The sequence below is a fragment of the Nerophis ophidion genome, linkage group LG01 (assembly GCF_033978795.1).
Source record: "Nerophis ophidion isolate RoL-2023_Sa linkage group LG01, RoL_Noph_v1.0, whole genome shotgun sequence".
In the NCBI taxonomy this organism is placed as follows: Eukaryota; Metazoa; Chordata; class Actinopteri; order Syngnathiformes; family Syngnathidae; genus Nerophis; species Nerophis ophidion.
The window spans coordinates 48,816,207-48,843,283 of record NC_084611.1 but is presented as its reverse complement, the minus strand read 5'-3'; the positions used below and the strand labels follow the sequence as shown (position 1 = coordinate 48,843,283).

At 40.6% G+C, this 27,077-nt stretch overlaps 1 protein-coding gene across 6 annotated transcripts in view; it reads right to left on the bottom strand.

Annotated features, from left to right (window-relative positions):
* clockb (clock circadian regulator b) overlaps window positions 1–27,077 on the bottom strand; it is a 77,629-nt gene that overhangs the window by 19,344 nt on the left and 31,208 nt on the right. For 3 of the 6 annotated variants that reach the window (XM_061905643.1, XM_061905635.1, XM_061905651.1), the window contains exons 11-19: window positions 26,837–26,955; window positions 26,678–26,760; window positions 25,353–25,459; window positions 25,121–25,268; window positions 24,947–25,022; window positions 21,497–21,635; window positions 9,888–9,985; window positions 9,418–9,807; window positions 5,254–5,442 (exon numbers count right to left, since the gene is read on the bottom strand). In XM_061905643.1, the coding sequence (XP_061761627.1) occupies window positions 5,254–5,442; window positions 9,418–9,807; window positions 9,888–9,985; window positions 21,497–21,635; window positions 24,947–25,022; window positions 25,121–25,268; window positions 25,353–25,459; window positions 26,678–26,760; window positions 26,837–26,955 (1,349 nt within the window). The remainder of the gene's footprint in view (window positions 1–5,253; window positions 5,443–9,417; window positions 9,808–9,887; window positions 9,986–21,496; window positions 21,636–24,946; window positions 25,023–25,120; window positions 25,269–25,352; window positions 25,460–26,677; window positions 26,761–26,836; window positions 26,956–27,077) is intronic. The other 3 variants (XM_061905659.1, XM_061905671.1, XM_061905667.1) reach the window with 2 other exon arrangements.

Genomic DNA, 27,077 nt, shown 5'->3' with positions numbered 1-27,077 from the left:
TGCAATCCATGTGGGACACCTGCATTTCATAGGGGAGACACCTGCACTTCATGTGGGACACCTTCACTATACGTGGGACACCTGCACTACATTTGGGACACCTGCACTTCATGTGGGACACCTGCACTTCATGTGGGACACCTTCACTACACGTGGGACACCTGCACTACATGTGGGACACCTGCCCTACATGTGGGACACCTGCACTTCATGTGGGACACCTTCACTACACGTGGGACACCTGCACTACATGTGGGACACCTGCACTACATGTGGGACACCTGCACTACATTTGGGACACCTGCACTTCATGTGGGACACCTTCACTACATGTGGGACACCTGCACTACATGTGGGACACCTGCACTACACCGCAATCTTCACAAGCATCTACATCACATTCACATCCAGCCTGGGAGTGACAAAAATAATTTTGCAGCAAATTCTTCAAAACGGAAGAGAACATTGTCACATCCTAGCATTGACGTTTAGACAACACTGGAGTCCAAACATGTGGTTTACATAACTGAGGCGTTTCTCAGGGCTCCACTTTGAGTACTCTCCTTTTTGGAACTTTTTTCATGATGTGACTTATGTAAGTAAGGTCTTTACTTTACTTTAGTCATTTCTTACACTTCTTGAGTTATACTAACCCCAAAAGCTGTGAAGTTGTCACCTTGTGTAAATGGTAAATAAAAAGAGAATACAACAAATCCTTTTCAACTTCTATTTAATAGAATAGACTGCAAAGACAATATATTTCATGTTCACACTGAGAAACTTTGTTATTTTTTGCAAATAATCATGAACTTAGAATTGAATGGCAGCAACACATTGGAAAAAGGTATTTTACCAGTGTGTTACATGACCTTTCCTTTTAACAACACTCAATAAGGGTTTGGGAACTGAGGAGGCACATTTTTGAAGTGGAATTATTTCCCATTGCTTAAGTTGTTCAACAGTCTCCCGCCTCATATTTTAGCCTTCACACATTTTCAATGTCTGGACTACAGGTAGGCCAGTCTAGTACCCGCACTCCCTTACTATGAAGCCACGCTGTTGTAACACGAGGCTTGGCATTGTCTTGCTGAAATAAGCAGGGGCGTCCATGATAACGTTGCTTGGATGGCTACATATGTTGCTCCAAAAGTTGTATGTACCTTTCAGTATTAATGGTGCCTTCACAGATGTGTAAGTTACCCATGCCTTGGCCACTAATACACCCCCATACCATCACACATGCTGCCTTTTACACTTTGTGCCTAGAACAGTCCGTATGGTTCTTTTCTTCTTTGTTCCGGAGGAAACCACGTCCACAGTTTCCATCCATCCATCCATCCATTTCTACCCAAAAACAATATGAAATGTGGACTCGTCATACCACAGAACACTTTTCCATTTTGAAGCCGGCAGCATTTCTGGGTGTTGTTGATAAAAGGCTTTCGCTTTGCATAGTAGAGTTTTAACTTGCACTTACAGATGTAGCGACCAACTGTAGTTACTGACAGTGGTTTTCTGAAGTGTACCTGACCCCATGTGGTGATATCCTTTATACACTGATTTCGCGTTTTGATGCAGTGGCGCCTGAGGGATGGAAGGTGCGTAATACCATGGCTTACGTGCAGTGATTTTTCCAGATTCTACGAAACTTTTGATGATATTACGGAGCGTAGATGGTAAAACCCCTAAATTCCTTGCAATAGCTGCTTGAGAAATGTTGTTCTTAAACAATTTGCTCAGGGATTTGTTGACAAAGTGGTGAATGAGTGAGCATTTCATGGCAGCTGCTTTTATACCCAATCATGGTACCCACCTGTTCCCAATTAGCCTGTTCACCTGTGGGATGTTCCAAATAAGTCTTTGATGAGCATTCCTCAATTTTCTCACTTTTTTTTGCCACTTGTGCTAGCTTTTTTGAAACATGTTGCAGGCCTCAAATTCCAAATGAGTTAATATTTGCAAAAAATAAATTTTCTCAGTGCGAACATGAAGTATCTTGTCTTTGCAGTCTATTCATTCAATTGAATATAAGTTGAAAAGGATTTGTTGTATTCTCTTTTTATTTACCATTTACACAATGTGACAACTTCACTGCTTTTGGGGTTTGTAGAAGTCAATGGAAAAATTAGAGATATTAAATATGTTTAAACTTTATTATCCGACTAATCGTTAAGATAATCGTTGACTAATGGGACTATTAAAATAAACATTAGTTGCAGTCCTATACAAAATAAGACTAATAGTGAAGGGAGAAGTTCAGCCCCCCCGGTCCTTAGCTTTCTAGCAATGTGGCCCCCAATACCATGCAGTTGAAAATCTCTGAACTGAACAACATAAACGGGAGGAAAGACTGTCAAAACATGAATCATTCTATTTCCACAACATGGAAGGTATTCTGAGCTGTTTATGTGGATGGCAATGCTCTAAAACTAACCAAACACAGACGTTTACACAACCTAAAAAAGATGTGTGCCTGTGTGTGTGTGTGTGTGTGTGTGTGTGTGTGTGTGTGTGTGTGTGTGTGTGTGTGTGTGTGTGTGTGTGTGTGTGTGCGCGTGCGCGCGCCAGTAGCTTTGATGTAAAATCATGAAGAGAATAACTTGCTAATGCTGGACATGAAACATTGGACCACTTAAGTGTCAAATACATTGTTTTGGGTGCTCTCATTTGCATGCTCTAATTCAGGGGTGCCCATTACGTCGATCGCGAGCTACCGGTCAATCACGGAGGGTGTGTCAGTCGATCGCAAGCCAGGCATTAAAAAAATAGACATAAAAATGAGCAATCATCAATCTTCACCAAGACTTCACTTTCGTCAGTTGTTTGACATTCTCGGCACCCGAGGATCTTGTGAGATGACTCTGGCTGCTGCGAGCTCATTATTAAGAAAAAAATCACTGACAGGACGGAAAGAAACACTTTTTATTTCAACAGACTCTTGGGCCGTACCTTCCGTCAAAACTCTAAAGACCGACTGCACAGTTCCTGTCTTCACCATAAAAGACCTGCTTCATCCTGCCTGTGCTAACAAAATAAGAGTTTCAGAAAGCTAGCCTGCACAAGCTAGCAAGCTACGAAGTTTGATGCCAATGTATTTCTTATAAAGTTGTTGCACCTTTCCTTCTTCCGGCGCCTAGACCGTAGTCAATGAGCGCAGGGGAGACACTTCTCCAGGGCCGATGGATTCCCGGGGCAACACCCTTCACAATTCCGGACTCCAGGGCAAAATGACGAGTCCAGCGATTAGTTGCAAATCGTGGCTTTTTTTTTACGTCTTGCGCACAGTCAAAATCCCACACAAAAACACTAGAAACTCCCACGCCCTCAAGAGACCACTCCCTCTCCTCTCTCGCCTATATACTCACTGACGTCACTCACCTGCTATCACACATTAAAGGGCCACACACACATATGCTACTCTCATAACAAAGTGTTTAAAAACAAGTATGCAAGTTGGACAAATGAGATGCCAAATCCAACCACTTTCATGTGGTATTGGACAGAAAGGAGGACTTTTTTTCTCCTCCATTTGAAAATGCGGATGTTATCAGCACCAGTCTGATTCCAATCAATGCAGGTCATCAGAATCAGGTAATACACCAACTTATATTCATGAAAGAAAGGAATCTATGTGTTAAACATGCTTGTATTGTCATTAAACAACCTTAACGTGTTAACAAAAATGTCTCTTTCATAAATGAATATAAATTATAAATATGAATGAGGTAGATCTCCTTGACTTGGTCAATTGAAAAGTAGCTTGCCTGCTCTAACTACACAACTTTTGAAGGGGAACTGCACTTTTTTGTGCCTTTCAACACATGATTTTCTTTTTTGTATGCAAGGTGGCTAACAATGCAGCTAACGCCCAGAAAGCCTCTAAAAAAATTCCAAAAAGCACCAACAATACCCCATCTTCATGTGGTGACCTGAATATTAGCTAAGTATTAGTGATATTGTTATTATAAACGCTGACGCAGGGCAACTGCTTTTAGAACGCTAACTAGTTTATCCTGCTATATTGACACGTAGAGCTGGTGCATCGCCTCGGAGTTGGTGAAAGTTAATTCTAGATGATAAATCATGCCTCTCACTTGGATGGTAGAAGGTTGTGGACATAAACCCACAAGTTGGTCAACTTTGACATCCAACATAGACCCGGAGATGTCCAGAAAGACACTAAAATACACTTTTTTTTAAACCTTTGTTGGGATTATGATTAAATCTTCATTTTATTGAAAGATTGAAACTCAGTAGATTGCACAGTACAGTACATATTCCGTACAATTGACCACTAAATGGTAAGACCCCAATAAGTTTTTCAACTTGTCGGAGTCCAAGTTAATCAATTCATGGTAAACAGGAAGATATAAAGATCCCATCAGTCTTTATTAAAGTTAAAGTACATGATTGTCACACACACACTAGGTGTGGCGAAATTATTCTCTGCATTTGACCCATCACCCTTGATCCCAGTTAGAGTAGACATTGTACAGTAAGGGATGTTTTTATTATGCTTATAGTTCCTAGTTAAACTTGAGGCTTTACATCAAGCATAAAGTGATAGTTTAATAACTTATAAACACGCGTTTCCCTTAGTTTTACCTAATTACTACACCAATCTCATCCGCCGCAATAAAAACGATCCTAAATATTTGTTTAGTACACTAGCATTGCTAACCCAACAAGGACTCCACCAATTGTTTACTATGAAAATTCAACTCATTAGAAAGGAGATGAAAGACAACACGTCCCAGCTCCAACTGGGTTCTATAAACGCAGACACGACTGTAAATACTACGGCAAATGTGTTCCAAAATAGTCTCTCTCTCTTTGAAGAAGTAACATTAGAAGAACTCCCATGGCGTGTAAATGGGATAAAACAAACATGTTTACTTGACCCACTTCCTGGGAAACTCATCAAGGAGCTGTTTGCAATATTAGGACCATCAGTGCTAAATTATATAAATGTATCATTACATACTGTATATACTTAGGGCATGTACCTGCAACGATGATGGAGATTTTTGGATGTTTTTAGCAGCGTTTTGTAGGCAGAATAGAGCGAACCCCCCATTGACTCCATTGTTAGCTAGTGTTTATTTCCGATTTAGAATGTATTAGTACAGCAACACGTGTTCTTGTCTTACATAGGCACTGTGTTACTAAGACATAAGCAGTGTGTGTGTGTGTGTGTGTGTGTGTGTGTGTGTGTGTGTGTGTGTGTGTGTGTGTGTGTGTGTTTGTGTCCACCTGCTGCTGCTGAAGGCTCTGTTGAGTGGGAGGGGCCTGCTGCTGCTGGATAGTGAGCTGCTGCGTTCCCGAGTGGACGGGATTGATGGCCGCTTGCTGGACCTGAGCGCTCAGGGCAGTGGTCTGCTGGACCGGCCCCACCTGGGGAAGCTGCACATTCATGGTGCCCCCCTGCTGCTGCAGCAACATCTGCAGAGAGGTTGCTTTGTGTCACGCCAGTAACAACATGGTTTTAAAAAAAGAAGGCTCCACTGTTGCCAGCTTCCTCGTAAGTGAACTAATACATAATGGATGGCTCTGCTTCTAGGTCAGATGAAGTTGCAACTGCACAAAACACTTTCCAGCTTTGTTCAAGTAAGTCATGTCCTAAATATACACAGCAGTGGAGTGGAGAAATACTCATAGTAATCTGCATGCTGATGAGCACAGCATTCACACCAATATGTTCATACTGCTTGGTTTTCCTAGGACTAGGCCTGGGCCAATAACACATTTTGTCCAACAATATATTGACCTACAAACGATAAACTATATTATTGCCATTATTTTTTGGGGACCAAATTTACCACTGATGTAATAGCAATACATAATAATAATAATGGAGGCATACCCTTTCAATTTTTTTTTTGTGTACTGTATTTTCCGCACTACAAGGCGCACTTAAAAACCTCCAATTTTCTCAAAAGCTGACAGTGCGCCTTATAATCCGGTGCGCCTTATATATGGACCAATATTAAGCCAAAATAGGTCTCGCAACTACGGGATGCATAACGTAACCCCAGCCTCTACTGTAACGTCTATTCTATGCGCCTTATAATGTGGTGCGGCTTATATATGAACAAAGTTTTAAAATTGCCCATTCATTGAAGGTGCGCCTTACAGTGCAGAAAATACAGTATTTTAACCATGTAACTGAAATTTCAACTTCCATCCATCCATTTCTACCGCTTATTCCCTTTGGGGTCGCAGGGGGCACTGCTGCCTATCTCAGCTACAATTGAGCGGAAGGCGGTTTACACCCTGGACAAGTCGCAACCTCATCGCAGAAATGTCAACTTTGAAATACCAATTTAAATAAAATAAAAATAAAATATACTGTCTTGTAAGGATAAATTTTGCACTTGAATAAAAAAATCACAACCAAAATCAGTAAAATAGGTTATGTGTTTGTTAAGGAGGGACCTAAAATATGCACAACCAAAACAAAAAATAAAATGGCTAAATTGAGTAATGTTGACCAATGATCCCAGTTATTATTATTATTATCGTGGTATTGTTAAATGTGCTCAAAAAGTACTCAAATTGTATTAACCAAGTTGTATTTTTTAACAACTAAAACAAATAAGATACACAATATACTTTATTGGAAGAAGACAAATTAAATATTGTTCCGGCTTCAGAAGAGCCATTTTATTTGTATTTGTGTGTTCAAATATGCTGATCTTTTATTTGTATTTTTTGTGTCGTCATGTGAGTTGACTTCCTGTTGAACAGAGTTGGTGCCAATCTGTTTCATTGTGTCGAGTTGATTGACTGTGCAAAACTGCATGTCCTTTATGTTTCAAGTGAATATTGTCGCTCACTCGCTTACACAGTAATGTGTTTCCACAAGTTTAGATGGAGGAAAGACAATGCCTGTTGTTTACATGTTAACATGCAAGCTAGCGCCACTCCATCTGTCCGTATGAGTGCAGTCAGTTCTTCAAACATTTGAATTTAATACAGCGGTTATCAGTACTAACGTTTGTTTGTAGTTTAAACGCCCGCAGCCAGAGAAACCGATGCAAAAGAGTGAGCGCACACACCAGAACACAAACTTCGATATGAACTTAGGAGGCGCGGCCTCACGAAGAGTCGAAGCCACTTGTTGAAGGAGGAGATAATTCACCTGATGTGAGAAAATTTTAATGCCTGTCTGAGAAAAGTCTATAAAGTGTGTGGTTAGTTAGGGGTTTACATACTTATAACATATATAAGAAATAAAAAATGCAACCTGTAAACGAAAAAAGATATAGTGTAAAAAAATATATATGTAATTAACGAAAACACATAAAACATTTTTTTTACTTCTATTCCAAAAGCAGTCAAGTTGTAACGTTGTGAAATTGGTAAACAAAAACAGAATACAATGATTTGCAAATACTTCCAAGGTCACACGCCTTGCTGTTTACGTGCAGTGATTTCTCCAAATTATCTGAACCTTTTGATGATATTACGGAGCGTAGATGGTGAAATCCCTAAATTCCTTGCTTGAGAAATGTTGTTCTTAATCAATTTGCTCAGGCATTTGTTGACAAAGTGGTGACTCTCGCCCTGTCCTTGTTTGTGAATGAGTGATTATTTCATGGAAGCTGCTTTTATAGCCAATCATTGCACCCACCAGTTCCCAATTAGCCTGTTCACCTGTGGGATGTTCCAAATAAGTCTTTGATGAGCATTCCTCAACTTTCTCTTTTTTTGAAACATGTTGCTGGCATCAAATTCCAAATGAGCTAATAATTTGCAAAAAATAACATTTTTCAGTTAGAGCGTGAAGTATCTTGTCTTTGCAGTCTTTTCAATTAAATATAAGTTGAACAGGATTTGTTGTATTCTCTTTTTATTTACCATTTACACAACGTGACAACTTCACTGCTTTTGTACAAGGATCTTACTTAAAGCGGGTATTTTTTGGAACGTAACCCCAGCGTTAAACGAGGGAACACTGTATTGATTTTTACAATCGCCCATGTCTGAATTGCTATGCATTTACATATACCGTATTTCCTTGGATTGCCGCCGGGGCGCTAATTAATTTAAAACCTCTTCTCACTCCGGCATTTACCAAAGGCATGTGGTAAAGGCAAGCATGCGCTAATTATTTTAAAACCTCTTCTGACTCCGGCGCTTACCAAAGGTGTGCGGTAAATTTAGGCCTGCTCTTATAAATTTGAATGTGATGTAAGGATACCATCATGAAAAGCACATTTAATAAAAAAAAAACGTTATTATGGTCTTACCTTTGCTTATAAATGAAGTCCATGCGCAGCTCCTTCTGATCAAAAGCATCGATAACTTGTTTATAGACGTTTTCCTTATCTTTCTTCAGTTTTAAAAGTCTCTCTGTCTCGATGGAGATAAATGTATAAATAAATGGGTTGTACTTGTATAGCGCTTTTCTACCTTCAAGGTACTCAAAGCGCTTTGACACTACTTCCACATTTACCCATTCACACACACAATCACACACTGATGGAGGGAGCTGCCATGCAAGGCGCCAACCAGCACCCATCAGGAGCAAGGGTGTCTTGCTCAGGACACAACGGACGTGACGAGGTTGGTACTAGGTGGGATTTGAACCAGGGACGCTCGGGTTGCGCACGGCCACTCTCCCACTCCGCCACTGCTTCGATTGAAAGTCCAGTTTCGAAAACTGTTTTATTTTAGATATGTAATCTCCATGTTCAAAGTGCAAGCGAGAGGAAAAAATAAACGATCGCTGCTCACTATTGCTGCTTGTTGTCACTTCTTCTGCAGCCGAGTTGTCGCAAGAAGGCTCATTAGCACCCTCTACCACCAGGAGGCGGGAGTCATTTAATGACTCATATTTGACATAAGCAGCTACGGTATATTAATAAAAAATAGCTGCTTACTGTTCTTTTTAGCATATTCAATAGCTTGGACCTTAAATCCTACGGAATAGCTCTTAATCTTCTTCCCTTTATGCGATTTAAAATTATTGAAATCAGCCTCCTCCATTTTGAAAATGATGACAGGTGAAGTGTCACTCGTGACGGGACGAGTTTGACCCGGCGGAAATTCTAGGCATATGCTAATTATTTCCCAAAATGAGTTTGACCCGGCGGAAATTCTAAACATGCGTTAATAAAAATAATATTTTGCGAAACGAGTTTGACCCGGCGTTAATCCTGAGCCGGCGGTAATGCTAAGCATGCGCTAATAATTTTGCGAAACGAGTTTGACTCAGCATTAATTCTAGGCAGGCACATACTATATACCCGGCGGCAATTCAAGGAAATACGGTATATGGCTTTGCATTATTTCTTAAGAGGACTAACGAGAACAACCAAAAATGGCTGTATATTTTCCCGGCCACTATTGACACCACTGCAAGTATCTACCTGAGCTGCGTACTATTTAGTGTCAGATAACACTTTGTCTTACTTGGATACCCTGGCCCTGGACTCTCTGCAGCTGCTCCTGGATATTTCTTAGCTCGTCTTGCTGGCGCTGAATGTTGGCCTGGATCATTCTGGTCCTTTGCTCCAGCTGCTCCTTCAGGTGCTGCATAGCGTTCACCTGCGCCGAGAACTCCATCACCGGCTGCACAAACAACGGCTTTAAGAAGCGTGCATGCTGGTAGCCACCAATTGTTATTTCACCACTCACCTGTACATTTGCCTGCAGCTGTTGTTGTTGTTGTTGTTGCTGCTGCTGCTGTTGTTGTTGTTGTTGTTGTTGTTGCTGCTGCTGTTGTTGCTTTTGTTGCTGCTGCTGTTGTTGCGTGATCATGGCTGGAGTGACACTCTGGCTGGTAGTCTGAGAGTTCATGGACTGCAAATACCAACAAACGTTCACATCTGATTAGACATGCGACGTTGTGCTTCGCTACACGTCTCATTCTCCAATCTCACCTGGCTGCTAATGGACGAGCGGCGCTGTGACGTCACCTCCATGGTTGAGGCCAGGGACCGTCGCGGAGGTGTGGCCGTGTCCATGTGTATCTTGGAGGCTGTTGAACCAGACATTGATCAAATCTCTGTCTCCCTCATCACTGGCAACCATTTACCTTATTCCTCACACCGTGAGGCGCACTAAACATGGACGGTGCGCCTCATGTACGTAGTCATTCTGGTGGTGCTTACCGACCTCGAAGCAATTTTATTGCGTACATGGTTTAATAAGTGTGACCAGTAAATTGCAGTCACACATAAAAGATACTCAGTGGCCTAGTGGTTAGAGTGTCCATCCTGAGATGGGTAAGTTGAGAGTTCAAACCCCGGCCGAGTCATACCAAAGACTATACAAATGGGAGCCGTTACCTCCCTGTTTGCCACTCAGCATCAAGGGTTGGAATTGGGGGTTAAATCACCAAAAATTATTCCCAGGCGCTGCCACCGCTGCTGCCCGCTGCTCCCCTCACCTCCCAGGGGGTGATCAGGGGTGATGGGTCAAATGCAGGGAATAATTTTGCCACACCGAGTGTGTGTGTGACAATCATTGCTACTTTAACTTTATATGTGTGGACTGCAGGCTGACGCCTTTTAAATAAACAGGCGTCAGCTAGCAAAACAAAAATGTTGTTTCTTTGAGAATATATAACATTACACACAGAGCTCAAAAGTCTGTTAAAATGTTTTCGTACGACTTTGGAAAGCTACAAAGCTGCAACGCTTGATGGATTGTCAGAGCATTACAGCTACCATAGTCAGACGTACTGTGCTTCAACATACGGTATTATTATAGTGTTTGTATAAGGATCCCAAAATGGCAACTATTAGCAGACATATTATCTGCCGTTTTGTTTCGCTAAATTATACCAAACCATTTTTTTCTTACCTATTGTTACGTGCTGATGTGTATTTAGGATCTGCATAAGTCCTGAAAATTTGATGCCGTAGTCAATAAGCTCCTTCTTTTTTTCTATCCTCTTGTCGTGTGGCATTCATCCTACGCTGTTGCCAGTTCTAATATGAAGTAGTGTACAGTTCTAACTTATATCTGTTAGTGGAAGCGATAAAAATTAGCGGTACAACAAAGATGATGGGGAGAAGACGCTGTCAGAGTGGAGGCACGTAAAGATACGGTTAGAAAGCGGCTTAGAGATGGTCTGTAAAACATCATCTATGCAACATTTTGACCAAACAACCACCATCACATGATATGTAGACCACAGGGAAGTCTTTTACATTTAGAAAAATATATATATATAATATGACCCCTTTAATGCGCCTTATAGTTTGGTGCGCCTTTTGTATGAAAATAGACCTATATGGACCCGCTCATTGGCAGTGCGCCCTATGGTCACAAGGGTGTCAGCGGTGTCAAGCAGACGAAGAGTGAGTTGTTTACCTACTGTGAGTAAAAAAGCCGGCGTGATTCAAGAAAATGACTGCAAAACACAAGAAACTCGAGGAAGACTTGGAGGAGATTAGAAAATCTATCAACTCCCTGTCGGAAGATGTAAGGACAGTGGCCAAGCAGCAAGACACACTAATGGAGTTGTTGACCGAAATCAAAATGCTAAAAAACATCATCAAGGAGAAAGACAAGAAAATTGTCGACCTAGAAGCAAGAATTGACGAACTTGAACAATACACCAGAATGGACGATTTGATTATAAGCGGACTGGAAACCAAACATCGCACGTATGCAAGAGTGGCCAGGACTCGCAGCAGGGACGCTGACAAGGACGCCGAAGCCCCGGCAGACGAACTTGAGACACTTGAACGGCAAGTAATTAACTTTTTTACAAGTAAGAACATATCTCTTCAAAGTGGCAGCATTTCGGCGTGCCATACTATCCGCAGGAAGGACAGCAGAACCAACCCGGCCATTGTGATCCGGTTTGTGAATCGAAAACATAAGACGGAGTTACTACAGCAGGGAAGGAAGCTGAAGGGAACTGGGGTTTACATAAATGAACATCTTACAAAGAAGAACGCCGACATTGCAAGACAAGCACGCATCCTCAGAAAAGAAAGCAAGATACAAGCAACATGGACACGAAACTGTAAAATCATGATTCGGCAAAATGGACCATATGAAGAAGCCAAAGTTGTCACGATTCGAGATCTCCGTGACTTGGATCAATATAGATGAGACCTGCTAGGCGTATGACTGACATGGCTCATCCTTGGCTGGAGATGGGGAAGGCTTCGCGACGAGAAGGTGAGACAACTGAGAATCAAGTGTCTTCAAGAGCTGAATACATGGACTATAAATTACATGACTTTGAATATGATGTTGACCCAGACAACCATCAGTTCAACTCAATCAATGCTAATTGTGACTACTACACCGAGGAACAATTTAATGACAATGTTAGTTTAGATAATACATTTTCTTTAATACATTTCAACTGCAGAAGCTTATATGCAAATTTTTCAAAGATTGACGAATACTTGAAGACTTTAAACAGCAAAATCAAAATAATAGCACTTTCTGAAACATGGATCGATAAAGACAGAGGTATTGACTTCTCCATTGACGGGTATAAGTTGTATCACAGTAGTAGAAAAAACAAGAAGGGAAGAGGTGTGGCCCTGTTTGTTGACTGCGACTTGAAATGTAAACCTGTTGAATGTATGACAGTGGTAATCGACGATTTATTTGAATGTGTAACTGTGGAGGTAGACATAGAAAAGAAGAGAAGTGTTATTGTTACGTGTTTATATAGGACACCTGGGTCTAAGGTAGAAGCATTTAATGATAGTCTGGAAGAATTACTGTGTAAGGTAAAGGAAAAGAAAACATTGGTCATGTGTGGCGACTATAACATAGACCTGCTAAGCTCACCCAGAAATAAATCAACAAGAGACTTCTTGGATGTGGTATATAGTAGAGGGCTTTATCCATTGATCACCAAACCCAGTAGAATATCGACAAATTGTGCAACATTAATTGATCACATCTTTATAAATGACATAGAAAATAATATAACAAGTGGATTAATAATTAATGATATAAGTGACCACTTACCTGTGTTTCTTACTTATGACTGTCAAATGTATAGAAAGAGGGAGGAGAAAACCCATAGGTATACAAGGAAAAGGACTGAAGAGGCAATAAATTAATTTAGGAAGGACTTATTAGAAGCAGACTGGAATGAGGTGTATGTGGGAGAGGCAAATGCTGCATATGAGGCTTTTCTTAATATTTATTTATCATTGTATGAAATGCATTGTCCGAATGTATGGAAACAAAGAGACAGCTACAATAAAAAGCCTTGGATTATAAAGGGACTACAGAATGCTTGTAAAAAGAAAAACAAACTTTATAGAGACTTTATAAAAGTAAAAACAAAGGATGCTGGAACGAAATATAAGGTTTACAAAAACAAATTGATAACAATAATGAGATAAGCTAAAAAAGACTATTACAATAACTTACTAGAAAAAAACAAAATATTAAAGGAACCAGGAATATTCTGAACAAGGTAATAGGTAAAACATCGGGGCCTACAAACCCACCAAGCTATTTTATCAATGAGGATAATAAGATGATAACAAATATGAAAGAAGTAGCAAATGGATTCAATTCTTTTTTTGTGAATGTTGGACCCAAATTGGCAGAGAGTATTGAAGAACATAAAGATATACAGAGTGGATGGAGAGGGGGAAGCAAAGTGCTACAGTCCATGCTTTTAAGAGATGTTAGTGAAAATGAAATTCTATCGGTTGTAACAAAACTGAAAAATAAGGCATCAACAGACAGTGATGGTATTGACATGATAATTGTAAAAAAGACTATTGACTGTATCATCAAACCTCTGTGTTATGTTTTTAATCTCTCTTTTCAAACAGGGACTTTTCCAAATACAATGAAGGTAGCAAAAGTAATTCCACTCTATAAAACGGGAGATAAACATATATTTACTAATTATAGACCAGTGTCACTGCTGTCACAATTTTCTAAAATAATTGAAAAAATATTTGTAGAAAAATTTGACAGTTTTATTGAGAAGAACATGCTGTTGAGTGAGAGCCAGTATGGAATCCGAACTAATAGATCCACTGCTTCAGCTGTTAATGAATATAATGGAGGATATAGCAACAGAAACTGATAATAGGAAATACACTATCGGTGTGTTTATCGATCTTAAAAAAGCATTTGACACTATAGATCATTCTATATTATTGTCCAAGTTGCATTCACTTGGTGTGAGAGGAGTAGTTTTAGAATGGCTAAGAAGTTATTTAGATAACAGACAAGTGTTTGTGGATTTTTGGGGTAATACATCTGAACAAATGAGGATTGAATGTGGAATTCCACAAGGTTCGGTTTTGGGACCTAAATTGTTTATTTTGTATATTAACGATATATGTGAGGTATCAAAGTTATTGAAATTTGTTTTATTTGCGGACGACACCAACTTTTATAGTTCGGGACATGACTTAAAAGCGTTATCAATACTTATTGAACAGGAAATGATTAAACTTAAGAGATGGTTTGATGTCAACAAATTATCATTAAATGTAAAAAAAACAAAGTTTATGATTTTTGGTAAGAGGAAAAGAGAGGACACCATCAAACTGTCAATAGATGGAATTGATATTGAAAGGGTTTCTGAACTTAGATTTTTAGGAGTGATACTGGATGACGGTCTGACATGGAAATCTCATATTGCACATGTACGGAAAAAGATGTCTAAGAGTATTTTTATATTAAACAAGGTAAAATATATGTTAGATTATAGGGCAATGCGCATATTGTATTGTGCACTTATATTGCCATATATCAGCTACTGTGTGGAAGTGTGGGGGAACACTTATAAGAGTAACATAAAGGCATTGTATCTATTACAGAAAAGAGCTATAAGGATTATTCATAAAGTAGATTACTTAGAACACACTAACATTTTATTTATTAACTCTGGACTATTGAAACTACAGGAGCTAGTAAAGCTACAGACATTGTGTGTCATGTTTAAGTCTAGAAGTAAAACATTACCAGCAAATTTACAAAAAATGTTTGTCATCACTTCTGAGAATACAGAGCATGGAAGAAAAGGTCATTTCAAACAACAATATTCAAGGACAACTTTAAAACAAATGTGTACATCAGTGGTGGGGGTAAAATTGTGGAATTCTCTTTACAACGAGATAAAAAACTGTAAACATATATTCCAATTGAAAAAAATATATAAAGATAGAACAATAAGATCATATGGACAGCCATAAGTGTTTACATTTTGTTTTTTATTTATTATTTTACTTGTTTTTTGTCTGGTTTTGTATTTGCTCTGTATCATTCCGTGAGGTGTATATTATTACTATTTTTTTCTTGGTTTGGTTTATACTTTATGAAGGTTTGCACTTGTTGTGTTTTTCTTGTGTTTTTTGTTTTTGATTGTTTCATTACATTTGGATATATGTGTCGACTTAAATGATATTCATGAAGTAAGATAATGTATTATGTCAAAGGGGGCAGGAATTTATGAGATTTTCTTCATCCTGCTCCTTCTCAGGAATTGTGTGAATTTAAATTGTTTAATTGTGATATAATTATGTATCGTTCTAAATGCACATCAATGAATGAGATAAATAAAAATGAAATGAAATGAAAATGGTCCAAAAAATACGCTACTTTTCCCAAGCGGCCACATGTGGCAGGCCGAGTAAACATTACACCTACTATACATTTGATCACTTTATAAAAGCAGAATAAAATGTATTGCTTTGACAAGATGCGACTGCCAAGAGTAAATGCTATGACTTTTTTTTTTAAACAACAGTAAACAAAATGTGTGTTAAGTCAGCTTTGTACATATTTTTGGTGGATATGCGAACCACCTCATTTCCTGTTTGCTAGTTATTTTGTTATTTTTTAGTGCAGGGGTCACCAACCTTTTTGAAACCAAGAGCTACTTCTTGGGTACTGATTAATGCAAAGGGCTACCAGTTTGATACACACATTAAAGGCCTACTGAAACCCACTACTACCGACCACGCAGTCTGATAGTTTATATATCAATGATGAAATCTTAACATTGCAACACATGCCAATACGGCAGGTTTAGTTTACTAAATTGCATTTTTAAATTTCCTGCGAAGTATCCTGTTGAAAACGTCGCAGAATGATGACGCGAGCGCGTGACGTCACCGGTTGTAGCGGACATGTTCTTCCAGCCCGATCTAAGCTATAAGTAGTCTGCTTTAATCGCATAATTTCACAGTATTACGGACATCTGTGTTGCTGAATCGTTTGCAATTTGTTCAATTAATAATGGAGAAGTCAAAGAAGAAAGATGTAGGTGGGAACTGGTGTATTGCAGCTGCCTTTAGCAACACAAACACAGCCGGTGTTTCCTTGTTTACATTCCCGAAGGTGAAGCTTTACTATGGAACAGAGTGGTCAAGCGAATATGGTTCCCGACCACATGTCAACCGGCAGGTTTCGGTGAGAAAAATTGTGCTAATAAGTCGGCTCTGACCGTAGACATGAGCGGAGCTTGCGTCCTCCAGCAGCTGCGGACTATTACCTCCTCCCACCGGAGACACTGGCGGTCACCACACCCGTACCCACACCCCTCCGACTTTCAGGTACCATATAATCTCACTAAAACACTAGTAACACAATAAGCAGATAAGGGATTTTCCAGAATTATCCTAATAAATGTGTCTAATAACATGTGAATCGCTCCCACTGCCCTCGCCTTTTTTTTCCCTCCAATCCTTCACTCTCACTATCCTTATCCACGAAGCTTTCATCCTCGCTCAAATTAATGGGGAAATCGCTGCTTTCTCGGTCCGAATCGCTCTCGTTGCTGGTGGCCATGATTGTAAACAATGTGAGGATGTGAGGAGCTCCACAACCCGTGACGTCATTTTATTAGCGACCAAAAGTTGCGAGCTTTATCATCGATGTTCTCTACTAAATCCTTTCAGCAAAAATATGGCTGTGGAGAGACGGAGCCGACGAGTTGACGGCGGGATAGGACAAACAGCGGTCCTACCCGAGATGGCAGCCAGGAGGCAGAGCATGCAGCGGAACAGAGAGGCGGGGCGCACTTGGAGCGACGCAGCAGCAATCCGAGTCAGGTGCGTAAACGACACACCTGCTCTCAATCCCTGCATCTTCTGCTGCAGAATAAAAGGGGCGAAGGAGGAGCGATCGTGGCAGAAGAAGTAGTAGGAGACAACCAGACGGAAGACGAGCGAGCAGACGAGCGAAAACCACCGAGAGCCATGGAGCGACAAAAACCAGCACAGGAAGGAAGACGCGGACGACTGAAAAGGAGACCGGCGCGAGCAGCGAAGGAGGAGCTGAAAGAGCGACCAACTGACACTGCAAGCAGCTTTATTGAAATAATAAAGAGTCAAACCTGTGCGAAGCGATGTCCTCCATCAATGGTCCACACAACCCACACGATGGCGGCGAGAAACCGTTCACAGTGGCGCCCGACGTAGATGGATCATTAGAGGCAGAAGAGGACGACTTCCTCTGGATGCTCGTAGCGAAGTTCGGCAGACTGGCGTAGGAAAAGCATCAGTGTTTCCAGCTGATGCAGACACTGGTGGACCAAATGAGGGGAGGCGGCGAGTGCCCCCCCCCCCAAAGAAGAGCTCAAGGAGAGTGCCAGTGAAGTCGGGGCGGAAACTTCCTACCTGGAAGGCTGGGCTGTACAGGCGACAGTGGCGTCTGCAGACCAGCAGGGCGAGCTGTCGGCCAAAGGACGGCCGCAGGACCCACCTCAGCGCCCCGCCGTCGACTCAACCAGCGAAGGGGGGGGGTCCAGAGAACCAAGTCCCCTGGTGATGATGATGAAGAGGAGCATGGTGAGGATGTACCAGAACAGAATGAGGAAGAAGAGCAATCAAATGATGAACAAAGTCAAGAAATTGAGGAAGGAAAGAAATACTTGAAGAAATCCGGGAAAATTATGAAGATAAAAAACAGATTGAAGATAAAGAAAGTTGAAGATGAAAAAGAAGTTGGAAAAACTCAAGAAATTGAGAAAGAAGAAGAAATACTTGAAGAAATTTGGAAAAATGATGAAGATGAAGAAGAAGAAGGAAAAGAAGTTAAAGAAACTCAAGAAATTGAGAAAGAAGTCAAAGAGGACAAAGAAAAAGTCAAAGAAATTGAAGTTCGAGAAGACAAAGAAAAATTCAAAGACAAAGAAAACAAAGATAAAGTCAAAGACAAAGAAGACAGGTGGCCGCAGCAGTTTTTTCCCCGCTCCTTAAAAAAAAGGGGGGGGGGGACTGAAGTGAGCTTGAGTTTGGCGATGGAGGCCTGTGGAGAGACGGAGCCGACGGCGGGATAGGACAAACAGCGGTCCTACTCGAGATGGCGGCCAGGAGGCGGAGCATGCAGCGGAACAGAGAGGCGGGGCGCACTTGGAGCGACGCCGCTGCAATCCGAGTCAGGTGCGTAAACGACACACCTGCTCTCAATCCCTGCATCTTCTGCTTCAGAATAAAAGGGGCGACGGAGGAGCGATCGTGGCAGAAGAAGACGTAGGAGACAACCAGACGGAAGACGAGACGAGCGAGCAGACGAGCGAGAACCACCAAGAGCCATGGAGCGACGAAGACCAGCACAGGAAGAAAGACGCGGACGACTGAAAAGGAGACCGGCGCCAGCAGCGAAGGAGGAGCTGAAAGAGCGACCAACTGACACTGCAAGCAGCTTTATTGAAATAATAAAGAGTCAAACCTGTGCGAAGCGATGTCCACCATCAATGGTCCACACAACCCACACCATGGCGGCGAGAGATCGTTCACAATAGCAATATCGCAAAATGATTAAGTATGACACATAAAATGGACCTGCTATCCCCGTTTAAATAAGAAAATCTCATTTCAGTAGGCCTTTAAATAAATCGCCAGAAATAGCCCATTTGCTCAATTTCCCTTTAACTCTATGTTATTATTAATAATTAATGATATTTATCTTTGTGGAAACACTGATCATCTTAATGATTTCTCACAATAAATATATATTTTTGATGACATGTTTTAAATAGGTTAAAATCCAATCTGCACTTAGTTAGAATATAACAAATTGGACCAAGCTATATTTCTAACAAAGACAAATCATCATTTCTTCTAGATTTTCCAGAACAAAAAATTTAAAAGAAATTCAAAAGACTTTGAAATAAAATTTAAATTTGATTGTACAGATTTCTAGATTTGCCAGAATAAATTTTTTTAATTTTAATCATAAGTTTGAAGAAATATTTCACAAATATTCTTCAAAGAAAAAACAGACGCTAAAATAAAGAGTTAAATTAAAATGTATTTATTATTCTTTACAATAAAACAAATACATTTAATTGAACATTGATTTAAATTGTCAGGAAAGAAGAGGAAGGAATTTAAAAGTTAAAAAGGTATATGTGTTTAAAATCCTAAAATCATTTTTAAGGTTGTATTTTTTCTCTAAAATTGTCTTTCTGAAAGTTATAAGAAGCAAGGTAAAAAAATAAATGAATTTATTTAAACAAGTGAAGACCAAGTCTTTAAAATATTTTCTTGGATTTTCAATTTCTATTTGAGTTTTGTCTCTCTTTGAATTAAAAATGTCCAGCAAAGCGAGACCAGCTTGCTAGTAAATAAATACAGTTTAAAAAATAGAGGCAGCTCACTGGTAAGTGCTGCTATTTGAGCTATTTTTAGAACAGGCCAGCGGGCGACTCATCTGGTCCTAATGGGCGACCTAGTGCCCGTGGGCACCGCGTTGGTGACCCCTGTTCTAGTGAGAACAATCCAGTTTCTGTTAAGCTCCAATAAGTGCATTCATACATTCAGAAACTAAATTAAGAAGAATACAGAATTGTGTACACACAAAATACACCTTAAAAATAAAAGCACTTCAGAATATTGTCAATATGAAAATATAGGAAAGACATATTTAGAAGGTGCATTTGTTCTCACATATGTGTTACTTTGAGAGTAAAAGTAGGCAGGACTAGATTTTAGGTAGTAATGTGTTGCTGTTCACTCACAGGTGCAGGTGTTGTCGGATGCATGAGGTAGTGATGTGTTGCTGTTCACTCACAGGTGCAGGTGTTGTCGGATGCATGAGGTAGTGATGTGTTGCTGTTCACTCACAGGTGCAGGTGTTGTCGGATGCATGAGGTAGCAATGTGTTGCTGTTCACTCACAGGTGCAGGTGTTGTCGGATACATGAGGTAGTAATGTGTTGCTGTTCACTCACGGGTGCAGGTGTTGTCGGATACATGAGGTAGTAATGTGTTGCTGTCCACTCACAGGTGCAGGTGTTGTCGGATACATGAGGTAGCAATGTGTTGCTGTTCACTCACAGGTGCAGGTGTTGTCGGATGCATGAGGTAGTAGTGTATTGCTGTTCACTCACAGGTGCAGGTGTTGTCGATACATGAGGTAGTAATGTGTTGCTGTTCACTCACAGCTGCAGGTGTTGTCGGATACATGAGGTAGCAATGTGTTGCTGTTCACTCACAGGTGCAGGTGTTGTCGGATATTAGGTAGTAATGTGTTGCTGTTCACCTTCAGGTGCAGTTGTTGTCGGATGCATGAGGTAGTAATGTGTTGCTGTTCACTCACAGGTGCAGGTGTTGTCGGATGCATGAGGTAGCAATGTGTTGCTGTTCACTCACAGGTGCAGGTGCTGTCGGATACATGAGGTAGCCATGTGTTGCTGTTCACTCACAGGTGCAGGTGTTGTCGGATATTAGGTAGTAATGTGTTACTGTTCCCTCACAGGTGCAAGTGTTGTCAGATATTAGGTAGTAATGTGTTGCTGTTCACTCATGTGCAGGTTTTGTCGAAAGCATGAGGTAGTAATGCGTTGCTGTCCACTCACAGGTGCAGGTGTTGTCGGATACATAAGGTAGCAATGTGTTGCTGTTCACTCACAGGTGCAGGTGTTGTCGAATACATGAGGTAGCAATGTGTTGCTGTTCACTCACAGGTGCAGGTGTTGTCGGATACATGAGGTAGCAATGTGTTGCTGTTCACTCAGAGGTGCAGGTGTTGTGGGATATTAGGTAGTAATGTGTTGCTGTTCACTCACAGGTGCAGGTGTTGTCGGATACATGAGGTAGCAATGTGTTGCGGTTCACTCACAGGTGCAGGTGTTGTGGGATATTAGGTAGTAATGTGTGGCTGTTCACTCACAGGTGCAGGTGTTGTGGGATATTAGGTAGTAATGTGTTGCTGTTCACTCACAGGTGCAGGGGTTGTCGGATGCATGGGGTTGTAATGTGTTGTTGTTCACTCACAGGTGCAGGTGTTGTCGGATACATGAGGTAGCAATGTGTTGCTGTTCACTCACAGGTGCAGGTGTTGTGGGATATTAGGTAGTAATGTGTTGCTGTTCACTCACAGGTGCAGGTGTTGTGGGATATTAGGTAGTAATGTGTTGCTGTTCACTCACAGGTGCAGGGGTTGTCGGATGCATGGGGTTGTAATGTGTTGCTGTTCATTCACAGGTGCAGGTGTTGTCGGATACATGAGGTAGCAATATGTTACTGTTCACTCACAGGTGCAGGTGTTGTCAGATATTAGGTAAAAATGTTTTACTGTTCACTCACAGGTGCAGGTGTTGTCGGATACATGCGATGAGGACTTGTGGGAACTTCTTGAAGAGGTTGAGGCTGTCCGACTGCGGTCAAACCTCTCCAATGCCTCCTTCAGGCTGGATGTGTTCAGCTCTGAACCAGAATCCTGGCTCTATGGAGATAAAGAATGACATTTAAAGTCAACTGATATGTGCACAGGAACATTTGGGCTTTGGTGCTACAAACTAGATATCAACTGATATGGCTATTAGTCAGGAACACACACACACACACATATATATATATATATATATATATATATATATATATATATATATATATATATATATATATATATATATATATATATATATATTAGGGGTGTAACGGTACACAAAAATTTCGGTTCACTACGTACCTCGGTACAGAGGTCACGGTTCGGTTCATTTTCGGTACAGTAAGAAAAAAACAAAATATACATTTTTTGATTATTTATTTAACAAATTTGCTAAATCTTCCACCAAAAATATTTTGATGTGAAGTAATCGGAAACTTGGATAGGTCAATAATTCATAATAACATTGATTTTGATTCAATATTATGTTTTGAGCAATGACAGTTTGAAAGAAAAAAAACAGCTTTGTTTAATTAGACAACGTTGCAACTTTTTCTAAATTACATTTAGCCTTTAAGCTTTTTTATTTCACCTTTGTTTATGTTTTTGTTTATTTTCATTAAATGGGTTGTACTTGTATAGCGTTTTTCTACCTTCAAGGTACTCAAAGCGCTTTGACACTACTTCCACATTTACCCATTCACACGCTGATGGAGGGAGCTACCATGCAAGGAGCTAACCAGCACCCATCAGGAGCAAAGGTGAAGTGTCTTGCTCAGGACACAACGGACATGACGAGGTTGATACTAGGTGGGGACTGAACCAGGGACCCTCGGGTTGCGCACGGCCACTCTCCCACTGCACCACGCCGTCCCTGTATTTTTAGAATGTGCCATGGGCCTTTAAAACATTAGGTGTGTGCCGCAAATGGCCTCCGTGGCACACTTTTGACACCCCTGCTATAGATATTAAAAAATTAAATCAGAGCTTGGCGACACATGCATGTTTATCATAACTCTCTCGCTCTGCTTGTCTCTGTCCCTCCCTCACGAATGCTGCTGTGTGCACAAATTGTCTTGTTTTGAACCCCTTCTTAACCTTGAACGTACATTGAAAATACACGCAACCCTAACTTAAAATGCCGGACATTTGAGGAATTTAAGAAACTCCACCCGGACAGCCCCGCAAAAGAGGACATGTCTGGTGAAAAGAGGAGGTATGGTCAGTATATCATAGCCCAGTCGTTGCTAGCATGCGGTGTGTTGTTGTTTTTTTGATTGATTGAAACTTTTATTAGGAGATTGCACAGTACAGTACATATTCCGTACAATTGACCACTAAATGGTAACACCCCAATAAGTATTTTAACCTGTTTTAAGTCGGGCTCCACGTAAATCAATTCATGGTGCCTCGTAGGGGTGCAACGGATAAAAAAACTCATGGATAGGATCATTTTTTTCGGATCAGCAAAAATAAAAAAATAAAAAAAGACAAGACAAATAAACAGAAGTTTTGCCGTTTTGTTTTGTAACACTTTTAAATTATTAAATTAAAATATATAAAATCTAGTTCAAGTGCACAAGGCATAATATCTTATTTTTAACATAATTAATGAAAAAGAGTGCCACATAAAAAGGGATTTCTCCTTTCTCCCACTGCTTGTGTCAGTACCTGCACAAGGTGACTCTGGTAGAGGGGGCGTGTCTTCTCATCTTGCACTCTGCTGTGATGAAATGAGCGCTTATGGTCACATAGTTACCCTGGACCTTCACCCTTGCACTTATGGTCACAGAGTTCCCCTGGACCTCCACCCTTCTGTCGTGAGCGGAACAGATGACGTTCGGGATAGTTCGTCCACAACTTTTTTCTTCTCTAGCTCATAAAAATCTGGCACAATCTTCTCGTTGAAATTGGTGCGCGACGGGATGTCGTAATGTGGCTGAAGCACTTTCAGCATGTGTTTAAAACCCTCGTTTTGCACAATGGAGTCTGCACCTATAAACACACCGATTAAATGGCACGGGGCGTTCAAGTTCCTCCGTTACTCCGCTCGCCATTACCACGCTGTGCGAACAACTTTTTTTTTTTTTTTTTCATAAATCAGACCGCGGATCACGTGTGTGCCGAACCAAAGATATTGATCCGAACGGATCACGGATCAATGTTGATCCGTCGCACCACTAGTGCATCGGTGTGCATTGTTTACAAAACGTGCGCTACTTAATATGTCCGTGTCGTTCAGTACACCTCTGAACCGAACCGAAACCCCCGTACCGAATCGGTTCAATACAAATACACGTACCGTTACACCCCTAATATATATATGTATGTATTTGCCCCACTGTATTCAATATTTTACTCAAAAAGTACCAGACAAAGGCGCTCACAGCGGAGGCAAAAAACTTGACTAAGGAAACAAAAATCAACCCGGAGGCGAGCGTGCCTAACACACGTAAAAGCAAAGGCAAAACTGAGGACATGAAACATGAAGTGAAAAACTCACTAAACTGTGGCTTGAAAACAAAACTTACACATGAGCAGAAACTACGGACATTAAAAAAAACTTACTTGGCAGAGCATGAGTCAACGGCATGAACAGCAAATTTAGAGTATTGAGTATAGTATGACGCCAGGCTGACTGCCTGGCAACTACAAGCTTAAATAATACAGACATGATTAGTGACAGGTACGCGAGTCCGAACACATGACAGGTAAAACTAATGGTTGTCATGGTGACAAAACAAGAGTGCACAAAGTGTCCAAAAACCAACAAGAGTGCACAAAGAGTGCACAAAGAGTCCAAAAACCAACAGAACGTAACCAAACAAAACATGATGACAAAGACATGACACTTTGTTTGTTTGTTTTTTTTCCTCTATGCTTTTTAACCTGTAAAGCACTTTGGTTCAGTTTAAAAATTGTTGTAAATGTGTTATATACATAAAGTTGCCTTGCCACAAGCGTATGTAAACTTTTGACCACGACTGTATTTCTTGTAAAGCGTATAAAAAGGAGTATGGAAGCTGGACAAACAAAAAGCAAGCACTTTCATGTGGTATTGGACAGAAAAGGGGACTTTTTTTCTCCTCCATTTGAAAATGTGGAGGTTATCATCACTACTGTCTGATTCCAATCAGTGCAAGTCATCACAATCATACCAACTTATATTCTTGTCTTCATGAAAGAAAGGAATGTTAAACATGCTTGTATTATCATTAAACACCTTTAACTTGTTAACCTCTCTTTCATAAATAGGTAAATATAAATGATATATATGAACAATCCCCTCCACTTGGTCCATTGAAAAGTAGCTGGCCCGCACCTGACATAGAATATATTGAAAAGAATAAGTCAGAAGCATTTTTCACCTTATCCATGGCCACCTGTGGGTTGGACTCTTCAATGCCAAGCTCCCTTCGCTGCTCTGCCCTCACTTCTGCATAGCTGCAGAGATAAAAAGTAAGGAAGAGCCTCCTCACTCAGTATACAATCTTATCGGTCACTTCATTCAAATTGTGCGTAGAAACGAGGCCTGGAAATACCTGACGACTGTGTGTGTGCAGACGATGAACTCGGGCCGAGAGTTCCACTGGTGGTAAGTGATGTAGTAGTGCGTCTGCAGCCATATCCACTGCTGACCTTTGGTCAGGAAACGGTAGTAGCAAGACTTCCCTTTGCCGTATTGCATCACTGGGTGAGGAGGAGACACAGGAAGTGGGATTTATGAAAGTCTTTCAACGGTGCAGTACAATGAACCTAGAAGTCCTCCCTTACAGTGTTCGTGACACTTTGCAAGCGTCTCCAGGTCGTCCACGTGGTAATAGTCGTAACCGGAAGTTCCCAGGACCTCAAACGGCAGATAGCCTATGATGGGTGGAGCTCTGAAGAGGAGAAATGTTATCACTCAGGTGAAACTGATTTATCGTAGTCGCTACTTTGCACCCAGCAGCTTATAAAACGGTGCAGCTAACTTTTGGATTTTTCATCGCTGATGGCCAAAAAGCAAGTAGTTCTAACTAAACACATGCAAATTTACTTAAATGGTGGGTTACTGTGTTTTAACTATGGTGCCATCTTTTGGACGAGTTCTATCACTGCAGGGTGAACGTTTAAAAGTGTTTCCTGTTGTTTCAACCGGATGTAGAGGTGCCGTTCTGTCTTCTAATCCTCCATAGCGTTTCTACACGTATGGATTCTTCATTCATCACTCCGTAGCAACATTTGTAAGTTTTACAATATAACTAAAACAATTTTTACTTACTAAAGTGTCCCATGTGTGATGTCTGTAGGAGTGTTTTCATGCATAATTGTTCTGTTTTATAATTAAACACATGCAAGGACAATTAAATGGTGCAATGTTTTTTTAAACTATGGCGCTATCTTTTGGACGAGTTCTGTCACTGCAGGTGCTGCAGGGTGAAAGTCTAAAAGTGTTTCCTGTTGTTTAAAGCTTTGAACCGGATGTAAAGGTGCCATTTTGTCTTCTAGCCTTCCATAGGGTTCCTACACGTATGGATTCTTCATTCATCACTCCAAGCAACATTTGTGAGTTTTACAATATAACTACAAAAATTCTTACTTACAAAAGAGTCCCATGTGTGATGTCTGTAGGAGTGTTTTCATGCATATTTGAACGTGCTATAGTAATGTAAAAAAGCTTGTTTTGTTAGCAGTAGCTAATATGCTAACACACGCCTGTGTTAGTATTATTAACTTACAATGGCATTCTTTTTGTAATGTTTCACTTTCACAAATTCCTTAGTTATTGAGTCTGTTTAGCTGATTGGAGAGCTAGCTTCCGCAGTTAGTGGGTCCATGACCATGACTTCTGTTTTTTTTTATCTGCCGTTTCACTGCCGTGTTACAGACACAATTAAAGTATGTAAATAAAAAGTCATACATTATTTCTGTGTAAATAACACATTTCACAGCGTATACAGTATATCTGCGGCTTATTGTCTGGTGCCGCTAATATATGGAAATTTGTATGTGTTATTTTTTTTAATTTAGTGGGTGTGGCTTATATACACTGGTGCGCTCTAAAGTCCCGGGAAATAGGGTAGACTCATTCCACACATATACTGTACAAGCTTGTTTACCTGTGGTCTAGAAATAGGAACTTCCATTCCAGACTGTGTCTGGATGTGAATTCTTCATTAGGCTCTTCTACTGTACACATTTCCTATGAATAGAAACATCACTTGAGCAAACAAAGATGTTTTCTATGTGAGGTTCTGGGTGAATGTGTCAGAGTCTACCTTAATAAACTGAGGCTTGGTGAGCCGTACAGTGGCCACAAAGCACACCTGGTCGTCAAAGGCGGGCTGTAGCGAGCGCTGTAACACCCCTGCCAGACCGTTCCTCGTCACATTGGGAACTAAGAGAGAGCGCAACAAGCGTGTTGGGGGAAATTGCTAAGTCTGAACCAGTCAAAAGATATGAAAAGGGATTTACAAAACCCAAAAGCAGTGAAGTTTTCACGCTGTGTAAATGGTAAAT